The sequence below is a fragment of the Stomoxys calcitrans genome, chromosome 1, assembly GCF_963082655.1.
Source record: "Stomoxys calcitrans chromosome 1, idStoCalc2.1, whole genome shotgun sequence".
NCBI classification, from domain to species: Eukaryota; Metazoa; Arthropoda; class Insecta; order Diptera; family Muscidae; genus Stomoxys; species Stomoxys calcitrans.
Window position 1 is genome coordinate 225,640,112 of NC_081552.1, and position 21,511 is coordinate 225,661,622.

At 38.1% G+C, this 21,511-nt stretch overlaps 1 protein-coding gene across 4 annotated transcripts in view; it reads right to left on the reverse strand.

The window, feature by feature from the left end:
- LOC106092978 (SCY1-like protein 2) overlaps positions 1-21,511 on the reverse strand; it is a 157,938-nt gene that overhangs the window by 22,217 nt on the left and 114,210 nt on the right. For 3 of the 4 annotated variants that reach the window (XM_059360933.1, XM_059360934.1, XM_059360932.1), the window contains one exon: positions 11,973-12,522. In XM_059360933.1, the coding sequence (XP_059216916.1) occupies positions 12,250-12,522 (273 nt within the window). In that variant the 3' untranslated portion in view covers positions 11,973-12,249. Of the gene's footprint in view, positions 1-11,972; positions 12,523-21,511 lie in introns of those variants that run through there. The other variant, XM_059360935.1, reaches the window with a different exon arrangement.

Here is a 21,511-nt window from a genome sequence, read left to right on the forward strand (position 1 = left end):
TTTCCTCTCAATATCAATTTAATACCGTATGGTATTAAAGGAGCACGTTTGATATCAACTTTTATATGAGAGTATTTCTAGCACGTATTTTTTGGCATAGTCTGGCATTTACATTGTCAAGTCGAGTGATAAGGATTAGCATTTTATATGATGTATATATTGCAGCTGACAGGTAAGTCCATTTTTTTGGAAGTCTACTTTTGCCAATGCTGAAGCTTTTAACACCAAAGACTATTAAAGTTTGTGGATTGGGTGTATTTTTGTTTTTTTCCTCTAATTTAAGCATAATTATTTATTAAGCCAAAATTATTTCTCATAATTTGAAATTAAAAAAAAAAAATTACTTAAAGTTAGGTAATTTTTACTTGATCGTAGTATTTTGGTAATATTTTTGGGGCAAAGAAGTAAAAATGCCAAAACTACAAGGGTTTCTTTAGGTTTGCAAAACAATAAATATTCCTAGAAGTTAATAAGGGGGTGAAATATTTAATAACGGTTTTGTGCTAAAGCCAATAACAGATTGGTATTCAAACCAATACCAGTTTGGTAATAAGGCTAGTAACAATCGGTACTAATCGCTTTATATTTTATCCATTCCATACCATGCGCTATTGCTTTGTTACCATACGGTGCTGTTTTCCTATCAATATCAATTTAATACCGTATGGTATTGGTATATGAGCACGTTTGGTATTAACTTTTCTATGAGTATATTTCTAGCCGAGAGGCAAGGATTAGCAGTTTATTTTAGATACATGATTCCTTTGGAGAGGTTTCTTAGAATTTTATGTGGTTTACATTTTTTCTATATGATTAAGTAGAAACAAATCGACTCACCCCAATATATATACACAATCGTAACAGAACATCGCATGCAAAAATTTCAGCCAAATCGGACTAAAATTGCGGCTCCTAACGACTCAAGAAGTCAAATCGGGAGATCGATTTATATGGGAGCTATATCAGGTTATAGACCAGTTTTAACCGGACTAAGTGCAGTAGTTGGAAGTCGTAACAGAACACTACACGCAAAAGTTCAACCATATCGGACAAGAAGACAAATCGGGGGATCGGTTTATATGGGAGCTATATCAGGTTATAGACCGATTCCGACCGTACATGCCACAGTTGTTAGAAGTCATAACAGAACACTATTTGCAAAATTTCAGTCAAATCGGACGAAAATTGAGTCATGTAAGAGCTCAAGAAGTCAAATCGGTAGATCGGTTATATGGGAGCTATATCAGGTTCCCAACGACATACATCAATATTATGTATCTATGCAAAATTTGGCAGCTATATCCAAATCTGGTCGGATTTGGGCCAAATTCAAGAAGCATATTGACGGCCCTAACACAACTCAATGTCCCAGATTTCGGCGATATCGGATAATAAATGCGCCTTTTTTGGGCCGAAAACCTTAAATCGAGAGATCGGTCTATATGGCAGCTATATCCAAATCTGGTCCGATCTAGGCCGAAATTTTGGCGACATCGGACAATAAATGGGCCTTTGATGGGCCCAAGACCTTAAATCGAGAGATCGGTCTATATGGCAGCTATATCCAAATCTGGACCGATCTGTGCCGAATTGCAGAACAATGTCGAAGAGTCTAATACGACTCACTGTCCCAAATTTCAGGAAAATCTGTTAATAAATGCGAATTTTATGGGCCCAAAGCCTTTAATCGAGAGATCGGTCTATATGGTAGTTATATCCAAATCTGAACCGATCTGGGCCAAATTGATGAGAAATGACGAAGAGGCTAACAAAACTTTTTGTCTTTAATTTCGGCGAAATCGGACAATAAATGTGCCTTTTATGGACCTAAGACCCTAAATCGGCGGATCGGTCTATATGGGGGCTATATGAAGATATAGTCCGATATAGCCCATATTCGAACTTAACCTGCTTATGGACATAAAAAGGAATCTGTGCAAAGTTTCAGCTCAATATCTCTATTTTTAAAGGCTGTAGCGTGATTTCAATAGACAGACGGACGGACATGGCTAGATGGTCTTAGACTTTTAAGCTGATTTAGAATATATATACCTTATAAGGTCGGAAATGGAAATTTGGATGTGTTGCAAACGGAATGACAAAATGAATATACCCCCATCTTTCGGTGGTGGGTATGAAAAGTGTCACGCAGCACTGTGGTCGGACTTGAATGGTGAAAAATACAAACGATTTCGTGGAAATTTGGTACGGTGATTTGTACTATGCCTCCCAATGTCCGAATCGAATATGGTCTAAATTGGACTATATTCCGATATAGCTGTCACATAGACCGATCTGTCGATTTTTAGTCTTAAGCCCATAATTGCCGCTTTTATTACCCAATTTCGCTGAAATTTGGAACGGTGAGTTGTACTATGCCTACCAATGTCCGAATCGAATATGGTCCGAATGTGACTATATTTCGATATAGCTGCTATATAGACCGATCTGTTGATTATTAGTCTTAAACCCATAATTGCCGCTTTTATTACCCAATTTCGCTGAAATTTGGAACGGTGAGTTGTACTATGCCTACCAATGAAGGAACTGAATATGGTCCAAATCGGACTATATTTCGATATAGCTGCCATATAAACCGATTTGACTATATTTTGTCTTAAGTGCATAATTGTCGCTTTTATTATCCGATTTTGCAGAAATTTGAGTTGCACTATGCCTTCCGATGTCCGAACCGAATATTGTCGAAATTGGACTATATTTCGATATAGCCATATAGACCGATTTGCCCATCTTTTGAGACCATTTTTAGTTGTTCATAGCCATAAAGACCAATTTGCCAATCTCTCGAGACCATTTCCAGTTGTTCATAGTAATTTGTCAATATTTTCCCTCAGGCCAAAACTGCCTGAAGGAAACTTTCCTATGCTTTTGCGATGTACTAGAGAGTTCTTAGCTATTGTCTAGGCTACAATATTTGTCTGAGTTTTGGATCCAAAATCTCAATGGTATAGGCCAAAATATCAAAAAAAAAGAAACGCGACAAAAATCTGAGAAATCAAAATCTGGGGGTTAGATTTTCAATGTAGACACATGGTCTAGTGGACTTTTGTGCCAACTACAATCCCAAAAATCAGAAACGCAAAGGGCCCATTAACATTTGTTTACTTCCATACTAAACGCCCCTCAATAGTATGTATATAAAACTAGTAGGGAAAGGCTAAAGTCGAGCGGAGCCGACTACATAGTACCCTACACCTACCCTACAATTATAAATTCGGGCAATAGTTATCTGTATATGAGAGTCATATCTAAATCTGTACCGACTTTTTTTCGAACATATCGTTTGAAAATTTTTGTTTCTACGGCCTAAATGGCAAATCGGGCGATACATGTATATGGCAGCTATATCCAATCTCAACCGATTTGGATGAATTTTAGCATATATACTAAAATCGGCAGCAAAACAATCCGTGCCAATTTTTAAGTGAAATCGGGCGATACACATATATGGGAGCTATATCCAGGTCTGAACCGATTTTGATGAAATCTTGCAAATATTTTAAGATCAGTAACAAAACAATCCTCGCTGCATTTTGCACAGATCGGTTGAAAATTGTTGTTACTACGGCCATTTAAGTGAAATTCGGGCGATACATATATATGGGAGCTATATCCAAATCAGAACCGATTTTGATGAAATCTAGCAAATAATTTAGAATCGGTAACAAAGTAATTCGTGCCAAATTTTGTGCAAATCGGATGAAAATTGTATTTTCTACCGCCATTAAAGGGCAAATTGTGCGATACATATATATGGGAGCTATATCCAAAATCTGAACCGATTTTGATGAAATCTTGCAGATATGTTAAAACCAGTAACAAAACAATCCTTGCTGAATTTTGTACAGATTGGTTGAAAATTGTATTTACTACGTCCATTTAAGTGCAAATCGGGCGATACATATATATGGCAGCTATATCCAAATCTTAACCGATTGGAATGAATCTTAGCACATATGTAAAAATCGATAGCAAAATAATCCGTGCCAAATTTTGAGCAGATCGTTTGAAAATTGTGGTTACTACGGCTATTTAAGTGAAAATCGGGCGATACATATATATTGGAGCTATATCCAAATCTGAACCGATTTGAATGAATCTTAGCACATATGTTAAAATCGGTAGCAAAACAATCCGTGCCAAATTTCGTGCAGATGGGTTGAAAACTGTGGTTACTACGGCTATTTAAGTGAAAATCGGGCGATGATTATATAGTGGAGCTATATCCAAATCTGAACCGATTTTGATGAAATCTTGCAAATATTTTGCGATCAGTAACAGAACATTCTGTGCCAAATTTCGTGCAGATCGCTTGAAAATTGTAGTCACTACGTCCATTTAAGTGGAAATCGGGCGATACATATATACGGGAGCTATATCCTATATCTGAACCGATTTTGATGAAATCCTGCAAGTGTTTTAAGATCAGTAACAGAACATTCTGTGCCAAATTTTGTGCAGATCGGTTGAAAATTGTAGTTACTACGGCTATTTAAGTGCAAATCGGGCGAAACATATATACGGGAGCTATATCCAAATCTGAACCGATTTTGATGAAATCTTGCAGATATGTTAAAACCAGTAACAAAACAATCCTTGCTGAATTTTGTACAGATTGGTTGAAAATTGTAGTTACTACGTCCATTTAAGTGCAAATCGGGCGATACATATATATGGCAGCTATATCCAAATCTTAACCGATTGGAATGAATCTTAGCACATATGTAAAAATCGATAGCAAAATAATCCGTGCCAAATTTTGAGCAGATCGTTTGAAAATTGTGGTTACTACGGCTATTTAAGTGAAAATCGGGCGATACATATATATTGGAGCTATATCCAAATCTGAACCGATTTGAATGAATCTTAGCACATATGTTAAAATCGGTAGCAAAACAATCCGTGCCAAATTTCGTGCAGATGGGTTGAAAACTGTGGTTACTACGGCTATTTAAGTGAAAATCGTGCGATGATTATATAGTGGAGCTATATCCAAATCTGAACCGATTTTGATGAAATCTTGCAAATATTTTGAGATCAGTAACAGAACATTCTGTGCCAAATTTCGTGCAGATCGGTTGAAAATTGTGGTTACTACGGCTATTTAAGTGCAAATCGGGCGATACATATATACGGGAGCTATATCCTATATCTGAACCGATTTTGATGAAATCCTGCAAGTGTTTTAAGATCAGTAACAGAACATTCTGTGCCAAATTTTGTGCAGATCGGTTGAAAATTGTAGTTACTACGGCTATTTAAGTGCAAATCGGGCGAAACATATATACGGGAGCTATATCCAAATCTGAACCGATTTTGATGAAATCCTGCAGATATGTTAAGATCAGTAACAAAAGAATCCTTGCTGAATTTTGTGCAGATCGGTTGAAAATTGTGGTTACTACGGCTATTTAAGTGCAAATCGGGCAATACATATATATGGGAAATATATCCAAATATGAACCGATTTTGATGAAATCTTGTAGACATGTTAAGATCATTAGCAAAACAATCCTTGCCATATTTTCTGCAGATTGGTTGAAAATTGTGGTTACTACGGCTATTTAAGTGCAAATCGGGCGATACGTATATATGGGAGCTATATCCAAATCTGAACCGATTTTGATGAAATCTTGCAAATGTTTTAAGATCAGTAACAGAACAATCTGTGCCAAATTTCGTGCAAATCGGTTGAAAATTGTAGTTACTACGGCCATTTAAGTGGAAATCGGGTGATACATATATGTTGGAGCTATATCCAAATCTGAACCGATTTTGATGAAACTTAGAGTATATACTAAAATCGGTAACAAAACAATCCTTGCCAAATTTTGTGCAGATCGGTTGAAAATTGTAGTAACTACGGCCATTTAAGTGCAAACCGGGCGATACTATAGTGAACCATAACATTTGTACATGGGGTCGTATGTGGTATGTGTGAGTCAATGGCATAATAAGTATACCACCCGTGGTACCCCTGTGGATGTTTGGTAGATGGGGAAAAATAAATGATTTAAAGTTTTCGCTTAACGTTTTGCTTGTGCTACAAATTGCCTTAAACGCATAACTTTAATTCCCACCAGGGTGTTGGCATGTCTAAGATATAATCGACAAAAGTGTAACTTTGACAAATGATGAGCTAATTATTCAAATAAATATTATGAGCCATTAACTATCAAACTTTCAAATAATAACTTGAACATAAATTTCTACCATTAGATTTTTATGCTGCTCAAATAAGTTTACAGCCGGCGCTGTTTAATACTCAGTGCAGCCATTTGGTAAACAAATAAAGGGTGCAATGTTTATGACTTGAACATAAGAGCCATATCGAATGGCATTTTAAATATCCTTTAAATAAAATGAAGATATAAAAATTAAATAAACATTTCAAGAATAGTCTTTAAAAAATGCCTTGTTATGACACATAATTTTTTATATATTTTTTTTCAACCATAACAATATTTTGTATTATCCTCCATTTTATATTCAACATTCTGGCAGGCCTTTGTGTAGGTTGATGGATGAGCAGTTAAATGAAAAATTAAGACAAAATTGTGTGCTTTTTTAAATATTCATGATTTTTATTTATCTCTATTTTCTTTGTTGTTGTTTTCTCTCCTTCAGGTACAGACAGAGCATGACAATATTGTGGTTGTGGCATTTTAACAACACAGAGACTTAAACGTTTACCCCAGATTAAGGTAGGTAAATGATATGAAGAAAAATATATACTTTTTGCATGCTGTTGTTGTTGTTGAACATATATTCTTTAAAAGAGTTCTTTTTTTTTGGTATTTATGATGCTTCGGTTTTAACATGCTGTTATGCTGTTCGGTTTATTCAAAGGCAACAAAGATGTAGGTGTTTTGTATCGATCACAATTGAATTATTTTTAGGAATAAAGCCATAAATATTGTTATGAGAAGTGATTTCATAATATTAAAACCATAAATTTTCAACATATCTTTTAAATGTCTCAATTTCCTTTTCAAGATGAGCCTAACTCATAAACGACGAATGAGTAGAAAAATGCCCAAGAATAGAGCAATGCCCTTAAAGAAATTCTAGCTCATGAAAAGAGTTATCCTAATGGAATTTAGATTGGCATTAAGTAGACGAATGAAACTCGTCAAATTAAATTTAAAAAAAAATTTTCCCCTTATATATGGTCATGTTTTAGGGGGAAATTATGTAAAACAAGTAAAAGTGTGCTAAGTTCGGCCGGGCCGAATCTTGGCAACCCACCACAATGGATTCTGATAAAATAGTGGAGCTATATCAGGTTATAAATAGATCGACTTGGACCGTACCTGGTACAGTTGTTGGAAGTCATAGCAGAACACTATGTACAAAATTTCAGCCTTATCGGAAGAAAATCGTGGCTTCCAGGGGCTCAGGAAGTCAAATCGGGAGATCGGTTTATATGGGAGCTATATCAGGTTATAGACCGATTTGGGCCATACTTGGCACAGTTATAGGAAGTCATAACAAAACACTATGTGCAAAATTTCAGCCCAATCGGATGAAAATTGCAGCTTCCAGGGGCTCAAGAAGTCAAATCGGCATATCGGTTTACATGGGAGCTATTGCAGCATCTAGAAGCTCAAGAAGTCAAATCGGGAGATCGGTTTATACGGGAGCTATATCAGGTTATAAACCGATTTGGACCGTACTTGGCACAGTTATAGGAAGTTATAATATAACACTATGTGCAAAATTTCGGCCCAATCGGATGAAAATTGCAGCTTCCAGGGGCTCAAGAAGTCAAATCGGCATATCGGTTTACATGGGAGCTATGTCTAAATCTGAACCGATATGGCCCATTTGCAATCTCCAACGACCTACAGCGATACTTAGTATCTGTGCAAAATTTCCAGCGACTAGCTTTACGCGTTTGACCTTATAGTGATTTCGACAGACGGACGGACATGGCTAGATCGCTTCAGTATGACGAGACGATCAAGAATATATATACTCTATAGGGTCGGAAATGAATATTTCGATGTGCTGCAAGCGGAATGACAAAATGAATATACCCCCATCCTTTGGTAAAATGCAAATTTTGCCCATGCCACTAAGGAACAGGGCCAAACTTCTCACATATCAATGAGTGCAGTTCTATTTAAGTTTAAGCTCACAGATAAGGGGCCTCCTTTTTATAGCCGAGTCCGAACGGAGTGCGACACCTTTTTGGAAAAAAATTTTCATGGCATTGTACCTCACAAATGTTGCCAGCATTAGGAGGCCACCGTAGCGCAGAGATTAGCATGTCCGCCTATGACGCTGAACGCCTGGGTTCGAATCCTGGCGAGAACATCACCCCAAAACCTACCAAATATATAAATACACCAATCACGACAATATGGGACTCAAATGAAAAGTATTTTAGATTAGAAATCCGTATCTGATATCCATTTGTCGGACCAAGTGTTTGGGGGACCACCCCAACCCCCAAAACCCTCCAAAATCGGACATATTTACCGACCATGACAATATGGGACTCAAATGAAAGGTATTTGCGAGTAAAATACGAATCTGATATCCAAATGTGGGTTCACGTTTCTGGGGGTCCACCCCTTCCCCAAAACTCCGCCTAAACACGACTAATTTACTGAAAATCAATCAATTTAAACATCAAATAGCTTTTATATAATAGGGAGGTGTTATCGGGTGGGGGGGCAGTTCCCCAAACAAATGGCAAGAACCTTTCGTTTCAGCTCTTTATTGTCGTGCTTGGTCCGCGGAACCCGACCCCAACAATAGAAACCATGTTTTTTTTGACTATGAGAGTGCAAAAACAATTTCGAACGAATCGCATTACCAATCTCCGACATCTGGTGGTTTTGAAAATTAGGGTAATGAGAAGTGCTTTTTAGGGAAGGGGTGCCATTCAGACATTTCGACTCATATATGGATATCAAATTCTTGCTACACTCCCAAATCCATTTAATGTGAGCCGCATATTGCTATGGAGGGTGTTTTGGGGCTGGGACGGCCATCGACACTTTGCACTGAAAATAAATATTAAATTCGTTCTTTACTTTCAAATACCATTGATTTGAGCTCCATATTGCCATATTCGGAAATGAAGTTCAGTTTAGGGGGCGTTTTAGGGCGCACCCCCAAATTGGCTCCAAAATTGGATATCAAATTCGTTTTCTTCTCTCAAATAGCTTTCATTTGAGTCCCATATTGTCAATCTATTTGACGTATCTTCAGGAGGAAAAGCGCTACCTAGACTTGAGCGCAAATTTTAATGTCATATTCTTAATCTACTCCCAAAATACCTTTCATTTGAGTCCCATATAGCCTTAATCGGCTAATATGCTCATTTGGCGGTGGAGCGATCTCCCATTACTTGGATCTAATGTTTTATGTCATATTTGTAATCTACTGCCTAATACATTTCATTTGGGTCCCATATTGACATGAACTTCAAATATATCTGTTTAGTGGAGTTTTGGGGTTGGGGGGGCACTGAATACTTGGACGCATATTTGAATAGCATATTCATTTCTGGTCTCCAATACCTTCCATTTGGTACCCTTATTGTGCCCATCGAACCACTTTCAGATATGAGTGGAGTTTTTGGGGTTAGGGGGAGGGTCCGCCTACACCCGATATCTAAAAATTATATTGCCTATGTTTCCTTCCAGACAATCGTACACTATCTATGAAAATTTTACGAAAATCGTTTCCGCCAAGTATCACGTGGTACTAATGGGTCTAATGACGTTTTGAGGGTTGGCGGGACCCCCTATACATCTATCTGATTTTGTATACCAGATTCGAAATCTACTCCCGAATAACTTTAAGTTGAGCCCCCAATGGGAGTTGGGGGAATTTTGGGGTTGGGGGAGTTTTGGGGTTGGGGGAGTTTTGGTTTGGGGGAGTTTTGGGGTTGGGGCGGCCTGATGGGTACATAGACTTAAATTCAAATACCATATTTGTATTCTACTCTCCAATACCTTTCATTTGATACCTTTATTGTCCCCATCGGTCCACTTCTGATTTTTGTGGTGTTTTTGGCATAAGGGGGAGGGTCCGTCCCTCTTTCAATACCGAAAATTTATATGGAAAATTTCGAGAAAATTATTTCTGCCGTTTTTCACTCTATACGGAACAAACAAACCGAGTCCCATATATCCGTGATTGGCTAATGTGCCCATTTTGGGCGTTTTTGTGGGGGCGAGGTGACCCCCTATACTTCGTCAGGAATTTCTTTGCCAGATTCGTTATCTACTCCCGCAGACTTTTCATTTGATACCCATATTGTCCCGATCGGTCCACTTTTGATTTTGGCTGGTGTTTTTGGGGTAACGGTGGAGGGTCCGCCCCCTTCCGTTATCAATAAATTATAAAGCCTATTCCTATTTTTTGACCTTATTCGTAATCTACTCCCGAAATGAGTGTCCAATATGAAATTTGCGTCCAATATGTCTGTATGGGGAAGTTTTGGGGTTGGGGCGGTCCGATGGATACTTTGATTTAAATTTCAATACCATATGCATATTCTACTCTCCAATACCTTTCATTTGATAACCGATCGGTTCAGTTTTGATTTTGGGTTGTGTTTTTGGCCCAAGGGGGAGGGTCCGTCCCCCTTCCGATACCGAAAAATTATATAGCCTATGTTTCCTTCCAGACCAACCTACACTATATGCGAAAATTTCGAGAAAATCAGTTTTGCTGTTTTTCACTCTATACGGAACAAACAAACCGAGTCCCATATATCCGTGATTGGCTAATGTGCCCATTTTGGGTGTTTTTGTGGGGGCGAGGTGACCCCTATACTTCGACATAAATTTGTATGCCAGATTCGTTATCTACTCCCGCATACTTTTCATTTGATACCCCCATCGGTCCACTTTTGATTTTGGGTGTTGTTTTTGGGGTAACGGTGGAGGGTCCGCCCCCATCCGTTATCAATAAATTATAAGGCCTATTCCCATTTTTTGACCTTATTCGTAATCTACTCCCGAATACCTTTCATTTGAGCCCCATATTGTCATGATCGTCAAATAAACCTATTTTAAGGGGTTTTGGGGCTGGGGCGCCCCCCCCCCCCAGTTACTTGGACCCAAATTTTATTATGAAATTCGTGCTCTACTCTTGACTACCTTTCATTTGAATCCCATATTGTCTCGATTGGTCCACTTTTATTTTTGGGTAGTACTTTTGGGGTTAGGGGGAGGGTCCGCCCCCCCTTCCGATATCAAAAAATTATAAAGCCTACGTATCCTTCCAGACCAGCCCACACAATTCAAGGTAATCGGTTGAGCCGGTTTTAAGTCTATACGGAATAAACAAACAAACAAACAAACAAACGCAAATTGAATTTCATATATGAAGATGTATTCTATACTACTGTACATCTTTCCTTTTGCATAATTTACCCTAATGCATGCAATGCCAGCTGACTTTCTGCCCTTAAGCGATATGCTGCAATTGTCAATATGCATCATTGTATGTTTAATGTAATTAGCAAATGAATTTTATGTAAAAAATTGTTTTTTTTTTTTTGTTTTTTTTTTCTAGTTTTAAACCATGGTTGATTAGTTTACAATAAATACCTTTTTTTGTTGTTACAGTTACAGTTACAGCTACTGTGGAAAAGTTGACTTTGGTTTTCTCTTCTCTATGTTTTTTGTTTTTTTTGTTAAATGTTAAAAAATTATTTAAATGTATGCATTAATTTTAATTTATTGTGATGTCTTAAAATACCTTTTTATTTTTGTTATTTGTTAAGTTAAGTAACTAGAATATATTTTTATAAATATTATTAATATAAATATTTAAATATGAATTCATTTGTGTTGATATAGAAAAAAAAAAAACAGAAAACAAATCAACAATTTCTTTGTTCAATAGTCAGTTGTGTATACTCTTCCCTTATCACTTAAGGGTAGTGTTTTGAGGGGGGGTGGGGGATGGGGCGGGGTAGGCTTTCATCTGTTTTCTTAGTATGGCACTCAAGCAAATTTTGTGATGTATGTTGCCTTGTGTTACATTTTGAAATCCTTTCTTAAAGTATGTCCATATACAACCTTTCTTGTTCGGTTTCAATTCATTTATTTACAGAATTTTGATTTGTTATGATTATTGAATGGTCTAGTCTAGGTCCTCAGCATGTTGTGATTTTCTCATAGGGATTTCATTCACTTTGTGAACCTTACAGTTATTATTTGTGTTTACTTTTCTCTTTGCCACATTTCTCCTTTAGTTTTATTGAGTAAATGTTATATTGAGTGACGGACACTTGCGCACATTTTGTCGTTGATTGTTTATATTTATAACGGGTATCATTTGATTGGGATTATTAGCAGAAACTGAAGTGAATTGTCTTACCATGCCACTGCCCAACTGTTGTAGCAATCCCGAACCGGAGCCCAATGGACCAGATGACAATGCTGCTGAGGTGCGACGAGAGCGTATCGATTGCATGCTGGATGACAACAAAAATGGCACACTGCTCGAGGTATTCGGCATGGATCCACCCTGTTTGTTGGATGATAATAAAGGAGATTTCTTTGCAAGATTAATAAAAGTCACCATTTATGCGAATAATGTCAATACAGAGATATATTGTGCTTCATACACGAGTAGTAGAGGTATACAAGTAAAAAAAAAAAACAAAAAACAAAAAAATCGTATGTTGTACATTATAAAGAGAAAATAGTATCTTGTGCGAAAATGTGCTGTAAAAAATTCTTCTTCTTTTTTAGGCGAATTGCCTTTATTGCCCTTCTTTCATTTTTGTATATAACAATCAGAGACATGTATTTATGGCCATGTGATTTATTGGCATATGCAACTCCTACTCAGTGATGTGAGTATTGATGCCCGAAAATATGTTGTGTACAGTCGAAACCGGATAAGTGAAAAGCTAAACCAATGTCACTTATCCGTAATTTACAGTTTAGCGTAGTTCGGATAAATGAAATTAGTTTCCAGTTAAGCATTATAAGCACAAGTGCAAGCGAATTTTTTCGCAAACATCGACGTATTGATTGAGCATCTAATAATCCAAGTTGAAACAGAACAATTCTAAGCGGAATTCTTTTAAATTCGAAGACAATCAAAAATGCAACATTCCACTAAGGAACAGGGTCAAACTTCTCACATAACAATGAGTGCAGTCCTATTCAAGTTTAAGCTCAATGATAAGGGGCCTCCTTTTTATCGCCCAGTCCGAACGGAGTGCCGCAGTGCGACACCTCTTTGGAGATAAGTTTTACATGGCATAGTACCTCACAAATGTTGCTAGCATTAGGAGGGGAAAACCACCGCTGAAAATTTTTTCTAATGGTCTCGGTCTATATGGCAGCTATATGCGTGTCTGAACCGATCTAAGCCAAATTAAGGAAGGATGTCAAAGGGCCTAACACAACTCACTGTACCAAAATTCAGCAAAATCCAATAATAAATGTGGCTTTTATGAGCCTAAGACCCTAAATCGGCGGATCGGTCTATATGGGGGCTATATGAAGATATAGCCAGATATAGCCCATCTTCGAACTTCACCTGCTTATGGACAAAAAGAAAGAATCTATGCAAAATTTCAGCTCAATATCTCTATTTTTAAAGGCTGTAGCGTGATTTCAACAGACAGACGAACGGACATGGCTAGATCGTCTTAGATTTTTACGCTGATCATATCTACTTTATAGGGTCGGAAATGGATATTTCGATGTGTTGCAAACGGAATGACAAAATGAGTATACCCCTCTCTTTCGGTGATGGGTATAAAAACGGATGAACCGATTACCTTGAAATGTTCACCGATTGTGTATTGGGAGGGGAGGCGGACCCTCCCCTTAGGCCAAAAGTACTACCCAAAAATAAAAGTGGATCGGTCGGGACAATATGGGATTCAAATCAAAGGTATTCAAGAGTAGGTTAAGAATTTCATAATAAAAGTGGGGTCCAAGTAGCTGGGGGGCCGCCCCAGCCCCAAAAACCCTTAAAATAGATTTATTTGACGATCATGACAATATGGGGCTCAAATGAAAGCTATTCGGTAGTAGATTACGAATATGGTCAGGAAGTAGGAATAGGCTTTATAATTTATTGATAACGGAAGGGGGCGGACCCCTCCACCGTTACCCCAAAAACACCACCCAAAATCTACAGTGGACCGATAAGGACAATATGGGTATCAAATGAAAAGTATACGGGAGTAGATAACGAATTAAATGGGATCACCCCCCCCCCCCACAAAAACACCCAAAATGGGCACATTAGCCAATCACGGATATATGGGACTCGGTTTATTTGTTCCGTATAGACTGAAAAACGGCAGAACCGAAATTCTCGAAATTTTTGCATATGGCGTGGGTTGGCCTGAAAGGAAACATAGGCTATATAATTTGGCGGTATCGGAAGGGGGAACGGACCCTCCCCCTGATGCCAAAAACACTACCCAAAATCAAAAGTGGACCGATTTGGACAATATATGTATCAAATGAAAGGAGAGAGAAAGGAGAGTAGAATTGAAATATGGTATTTAAATTTAAGTCTAAGTAGCCATCGGAGCGCCGCAACCCCAAAACTGCCCCAAGCAGACATATTAGACGTTAATTTCAATATGGGGCTCAACTGTAAGGTATTTGGGAGTAGATTTCGAATCTGGTATACAAAATCAGATCGAAGTATAGGGAGTCACGCCAACTCTCAAAATCGCCATTAGACCCATTATGACTATATGATATTTGGCTGAGCCGATTTTCTTAAAATTTTCATAGATTGTGTACGTTTGTCTGGAAGGAAACATAGGCTTTATAATTTTTGGATATCGGGTGTAGGTGGATCCTCCCCCTTACCCCAAAAACGCCACCCATATCTGAAAGTGGTTCGATGGGCACAATGAGGGTACCAAATGGAAGGTATTAAAGACCAGAAAATGAATATGGTATTCAAATATGGCTCCAAGTATCCAGTGCCCCCCCCCAACCCCAAAACTCCACTAAACAGATATATTCGAAGTTCATGTCAATATGGGACCCAAATGAAATGTATTAGGCAGTGGATTGCAAATATGGCATAAATCATTAGGTCCAGGTAATGGGAGGTAGCCCCATCCCCAAATGGGCACCTAAGGCGACCATGGCTATATGGGACTCAAATGAAAGCTATTTGAAAATAGACTACGCATATGACATTAAGCGTTGCGTTCAAGTCTAGGTGGCGCATTTTCTCCTGCAAATATGTCAAATGGGTTATTTGACCCATTATGACAATATGGGACTCGAATGAAAGGTATTTGAGAGTAGAAAGCGAATTTGGTATCCAATTTTGGAGCCAATTGTTTTGGGTACGCCCTAAAGCACCTCCTACACTGAACTCCATTTCCGTTAGGTATAAAGAACGAATTTGATATCTATTTTCAGTGCAAAGTGCCATTGGCCGCCCCAGCCCCAAAACACCCTCCAAAAGGTTCATATATACCGGCCATGGCAATATGGGGTTCAAATTAAAGGGATTTGGAATTGCAGCACGAATTTGATATCCATATTTGAGTCGAAATGTCTGAGGTGCCATCCATCCCCTAAAAAGCACTTCTAATTTCCCTACTTTTTAAAGACACCAGTAACCGAGCAGGGGCAAACTTCTCACACATCAATGAGTGCTTTCCGATTCAAGTTTAAACCCAACGATAAGGGACTTTTTTTTTATAGTCGAGTCCGAACATTGTCCCGCAGTGCGACACCTCTTTGGTGAAAATGTTTTAAATGACCATGCATGGCATGGTACCTGGCAAATGTCGCCAACCATCGCTTTTTCCGATGTTTTCGCCAGGATTCGAACGCGTTCAGCGTCATAGGCTACACCGGCACGAATTCGATATCGCATTTAGGGCGAGTGTCACTACCCTAAAAAGATATTAGAGAGCAGCGGAGCGGGTTTTATATAAAGTAAAAGAATACGCAGGGGAGCGGGCTCGGTTCAGCTGGTTATTATATATATTACTAGCCCAACCGGGCTCGCTCCGCTGCGCCTTCTTTTACTTTATATGGAACAAAATTATCCTTTGAATATTTATTTGCTTTAAGTGAAATACCATTCTACGAAAGTAGTATCTAAATATCTCTTGACTAGCAGTATAACAATAAAAGTGCCTTTATCTGAATCCCACCTGATCTTTATTGGACTACGAATTCGCTCGGAGGTTTTAATGTCATTTAAATTTGGATGTTAGATGTACTCCCTTCTTAAAAGACTTTATTTCATCCCCATATTCACATGATGCCGATTTAGGGGTGTTTTCGAGGGTGAGGTGGTCCCCCAGATATTTGGCTCTGAAAAAATATCATCAGCATCATGCTCTTCTCTCAAATACCATTTATTTAAACCCCATATTGCTATTGACTTAAGGAGAGTTTTGAGACGTCCCCCAATTACTTGGCCCCAAAATTTGTAATAAAATTCGTTTTCTAACCTCAAATGCCTTTCATTTGAGCCACATATTCGCATGGTCGGTAAATTTTGACTTTTTGGGGGGTGTTTTGGGGTAGGGGCGGTGCCCCAAATACATGGTCCCACATTTGGATATTCGTATTATACTCCCAAATACCTTTTTTTGAGCCCCATATTGTGATGGTCAGTAAAAAATTTCGGTTTGTGGGGTATTTTGGAAAAGGGGTAGACCCCCAGAAAATTGGTCCCGAAAGTGGCTATAAATTCTCGCTCTGCCCCCGAAATCGTTCATTTAAGCCCCACATTGACATGGTCGGTAAAGCCAGTGACTTGGCTTCGAAAAAATATTGGGTTGCCCAAAAAGTAATTGCGGATTTTTCATATAGTCGGCGTTGACAAATTTTTTCACACCTTGTGACTCTGTAATTGCATTCTTTCTTCTGTCAGTTATCAGCCTTTTAGCTTGCTTTAGAAAAAAAGTGTAAAAAAAGTATATTTGATTAAAGTTCTTTCTAAGTTTTATTAAAAATGCATTTACTTTCTTTTAAAAAATCCGCAATTACTTTTTGGTCAACCCAATATATATCAGATTCGTGTTCTACTCTAAAATACTTCTTGTTTGAGCCCCACATTGCATTGGTCATCAAATACTTTCTATTTAGGTAGTGTTAGGGAAGGGTCGGCCCCCCAACACTTGGTCTCACATTTGGATATCAGATTCGTATTCTACACCCCATATTCCCATGTTCAGTAAATAAGTTCTGTTTGCGGGGTGTTTGGGGAAAGGGGTGGACCCCCAGAAACGTGGTCCCACATTTGGATATCAGATTCGTATTCTACTCGCAAATACCTTTCATTTGAGTCCCATATTGCCATGGTCGGTAAATATGTCCGATTTGGGGGTGTTTTGGGACTTGGTCCGACAAATGGATATCAGATACGTTTTCTTTTCCTAAATACCTTTCATTTGAGTCCCATATTGTCGTGATTGGTCTAAATATATGTTTGGTAGGTTTTAGGGTGGGGCAGCCCCCCTAGGTACCCCATCCGAAATTTGGATACAAAATTTTTATTTTTTGGGGTACTATATGAGAGCACACAACATTTCGCTTAAATCACACCACACATATCCGAGATCTGGCGTTTCTGAAAATTAGGGAAAGGGGGAGGGTCCGCCTCCCCTTCAGATATCAAAAAATGTTGTATCCTATTTTCACCACGGGGTCATTATGCACCATCCGCGAAAATGTCAAGAAAATCGGTTCAGGCGTTTCAGAGTCTATAAGGAACACACAAACCTACAAACAAACATAAATTAATTTTTATATATAAGAATTATTACTCGAATACCCTCCACCATAGGATAGGGGTGTACTAGATTCATCGTTCCGTTTGTCACACCTCGAAATATTCGTCGAAGACCCCTAAAGTATATATATTTTTGATCGTCATGACATTCTATGTCATGTCCGTCTATCCGTCCGTCCGTCTGTCGAAAGCACGCTGACTTTCGAAGGGGTAAAGCTAGGTGGTTAAAATGTTGGACAAATACTTCTTATTAGTGTAGGTCGGTTGGGATTTTTAATGGGCCATATCGGTTCATGTTTGTCTGTCTGTCCGTCCGTCCGTTTGTCAAAAAGCACGCTAACTTTTGAAGGAGTAAAGGTAGGTGGTTAAAGTTTTGCACAAATACTTCTTATTAGTGTAGATCGTTTGGGATTTGTAATGGCCCATATCGGTTCGTGTTTATATATACAGCTGCCATATAATGCGATCATGGGTCTTGACTTCTTTTGCTTGTAGAGGGCGCAATTTTTATCCGATTTGGCTGAAATTGTGCACATATCGTTGTGGTATGACTTTCAACAACTATGAGAAGTAAGGTGTAAATCAGTCCATATCCTGGTATAGCTGCCATTTAGATCGATCTCCCAATTAGACTTCTTGAGCCTCTAGAGGGCGCGTTTGTTATTTTTTATTATTGCATAGTTCCTCTAAAGAATTTTCAAGGTATTAGCATCAAATTATTGCTTATAAGTTGTAGAAATCTCAATGTTTTGGATCAATCTTGGGTTCGCTAAGCAAATGCAAACGCCTCATTCACGATGGCCAATACATATCTCTGTTGATTTTCACTTTTCAAACTTAGGTTTAAATCAGTAGCGACCCACCATTCTCTATGCAAACCTATCAAATGCGGCAAAAGTAAGAGGAATGGTGTTGCGTTATTGGTTTAAACTCATAATTTGTTCTAGTCTTATTTATTATTTCCTCTTTATAAGGGGATACGCTTTTTATTTAATTCTCGTTTTTAATTGGTTTAAGAAACAAAAAATTCATTACGATACGAAAATAAAATTTTTTTTTTTTTTTTAATATGCGAAAGTCACATGTATGCACATATGTATGTACGTATTTGTATACATTGTAGTGTAATTAATTTTGCATTTAAAGAGTACGAGTATATATAAATATGGTATATACGTGGGTGTGGGTATGCTTTTCAGTGTAAATACGATGCAATGCAATGTAGCAATAACTCTTTTTTCTTTTTTTGCTTTTACAAAAATCACAAACCAAAGGAATGTCAACAAAAACACAACGCAATCCAAACATGACAAACAAAATTGCCAATCAAACAAACTCTCTGAGGAACGACAAAAAACCGAAGTAAAAAACCAGTAACAGTAACCAAATAGAACAACAAAAACAATTGCAATGATACCATTAAACGAATGGAGAGTAAATGTTTGTATAGTGAAACCAATGAAGAGTCATTGAATGCGAAAAATTAAAGCAAATTATGAATCCAAAAAGGAGAAGAAAAAAAAAAAACAACAACAAAAATTAAACATATCTTGAGAATGGTGTAGAAATAGTTAAATGTGAAAGTGAACTGTGAGTGAGTGAGTACAAGAAGAGAAATATAATAAAAAAAAAACATTTAGATTGGAAGATATTTGCAGAATCATGCCAAACAACAGTGATAGGAAAAATTTGCGAATAATACAATTAAACAAATTAAAAAGGTCAAACTAGTCAAAAGAAAAACTCGAATAAGGTTTTCCATAGGAAACCTTCAATTCAGCCTGGCTGAATAAGGTTTTCCATAGGATAGGATAGGAATAAGGTTTTCCATAGGAAACCTTCAATTCAGCCTGGCTGAATAAGGTTTTCCATAGGAAACCTTCAATTCAGCCTGGCTGAATAAGGTTTTCCATAGGAAACCTTCAATTCAGCCTGGCTGAATAAGGTTTTCCATAGGAAACCTTCAATTCAGCCTGGCTGAATAGGGTTTTCTGAAAGGAAAACTTCAATTCAGCCTGGCTGAATAAGGTTTTCCATAGGAAACCTTCAATTCAGCCTGGCTGAATAAGGTTTTCCATAGGAAACCTTCAATTCAGCCTGGCTGAATAAGGTTTTCTGTAAGGAAACCTTCAATTCAGCCTGGCTGAATAAGGTTTTCCATAGGAAACCTTCAATTCAGCCTGGCTGAATAGGGTTTTCCATAGGAAACCTTCAATTCAGCCTGGCTGAATTAGGTTTTCTGTAAGGAAACCTTCAATTCAGCCTGGCTGAATAAGGTTTTCCATAGGAAACCTTCAATTCAGCCTGGCTGAATAAGGTTTTCCATAGGAAACCTTCAATTCAGCCTGGCTGAATAAGGTTTTCCATAGGAAACCTTCAATTCAGCCTGGCTGAATAAGGTTTTCCATAGAAACCTTCAATTCAGCCTGGCTGAATAAGGTTTTCTGTAAGGAAACCTTCAATTCAGCCTGGCTGAATAAGGTTTTCTGTAAGGAAACCTTCAATTCAGCCTGGCTGAATAAGGTTTTCTGTAAGGAAAACTTCAATTCAGCCTGGCTGAATAAGGTTTTCTGTAAGGAAAACTTCAATTCAGCCTGGCTGAATAAGGTTTTCTGTAAGGAAAACTTCAATTCAGCCTGGCTGAATAAGGTTTTCCAAAGGAAACCTTCAATTCAGCCTGGCTGAATAATGTTTTCCATAGGAATCCTTCAATTCAGCCTGGCTGAATAAGGTTTTCCATAGAAACCTTCAATTCAGCCTGGCTGAATAAGGTTTTCCAGAGGAAACCTTCAATTTAGCCTGACTGAATAAGGTTCTCCATAGGAAACCTTCAATTCAGCCTGGCTGAATAAGGTTTTCCATAGGAAACCTTCAATTCAGCCTGGCTGAATAAAGTTTTCCATAGGAACCCTTCAATTCAGCCTGGCTGAATAAGGTTTTCCATAGGAAACCTTCAATTCAGCCTGGCTGAATAAGGTTTTCCATAGGAAACCTTCAATTCAGCCTGGCTGAATAAGGTTTTCCATAGGAAACCTTCAATTCAGCCTGGCTGAATAAGGTTTTCCATAGGAAACCTTCAATTCAGCCTGGCTGAATAAGGTTTTCCATAGGAAACCTTCAATTCAGCCTGGCTGAATAAGGTTTTCCATAGGAAACCTTCAATTCGGCCTGGCTGAATAAGGTTTTCCATAGGAAACCTTCAATTCAGCCTGGCTGAATAAGGTTTTCCATAGGAAACCTTCAATTCAGCCTGGGCTGAACAAGGTTTTCCATAGGAAACCTTCAATTCAGCCTGGCTGAACAAGGTTTTCCATAGGAAACCTTCAATTCAGCCTGGCTGAACAAGGTTTTCCATAGGAAACCTTCAATTCAGCCTGGCTGAATAAGGTTTTCCATAGGAAACCTTCAATTCAGCCTGGCTGAATAAGGTTTTCCATAGGAAACCTTCAATTCAGCCTGGCTGAATAAGGTTTTCCATAGGAAACCTTCAATTCAGCCTGGCTGAATAAGGTTTTCCATAGGAAACCTTCAATTCAGCCTGGCTGAATAAGGTTTTCCATTAGAAACCTTCAATTCAGCCTGGCTGAATAAGGTTTTCCATAGGAAACCTTCAATTCAGCCTGGCTGAATAAGGTTTTCCATAGGAAACCTTCAATTCAGCCTGGCTGAATAAGGTTTTCCATAGGAAACCTTCAATTCAGCCTGGCTGAATAAGGTTTTCCATAGGAACCCTTCAATTCAGCCTGGCTGAATAAGGTTTTCC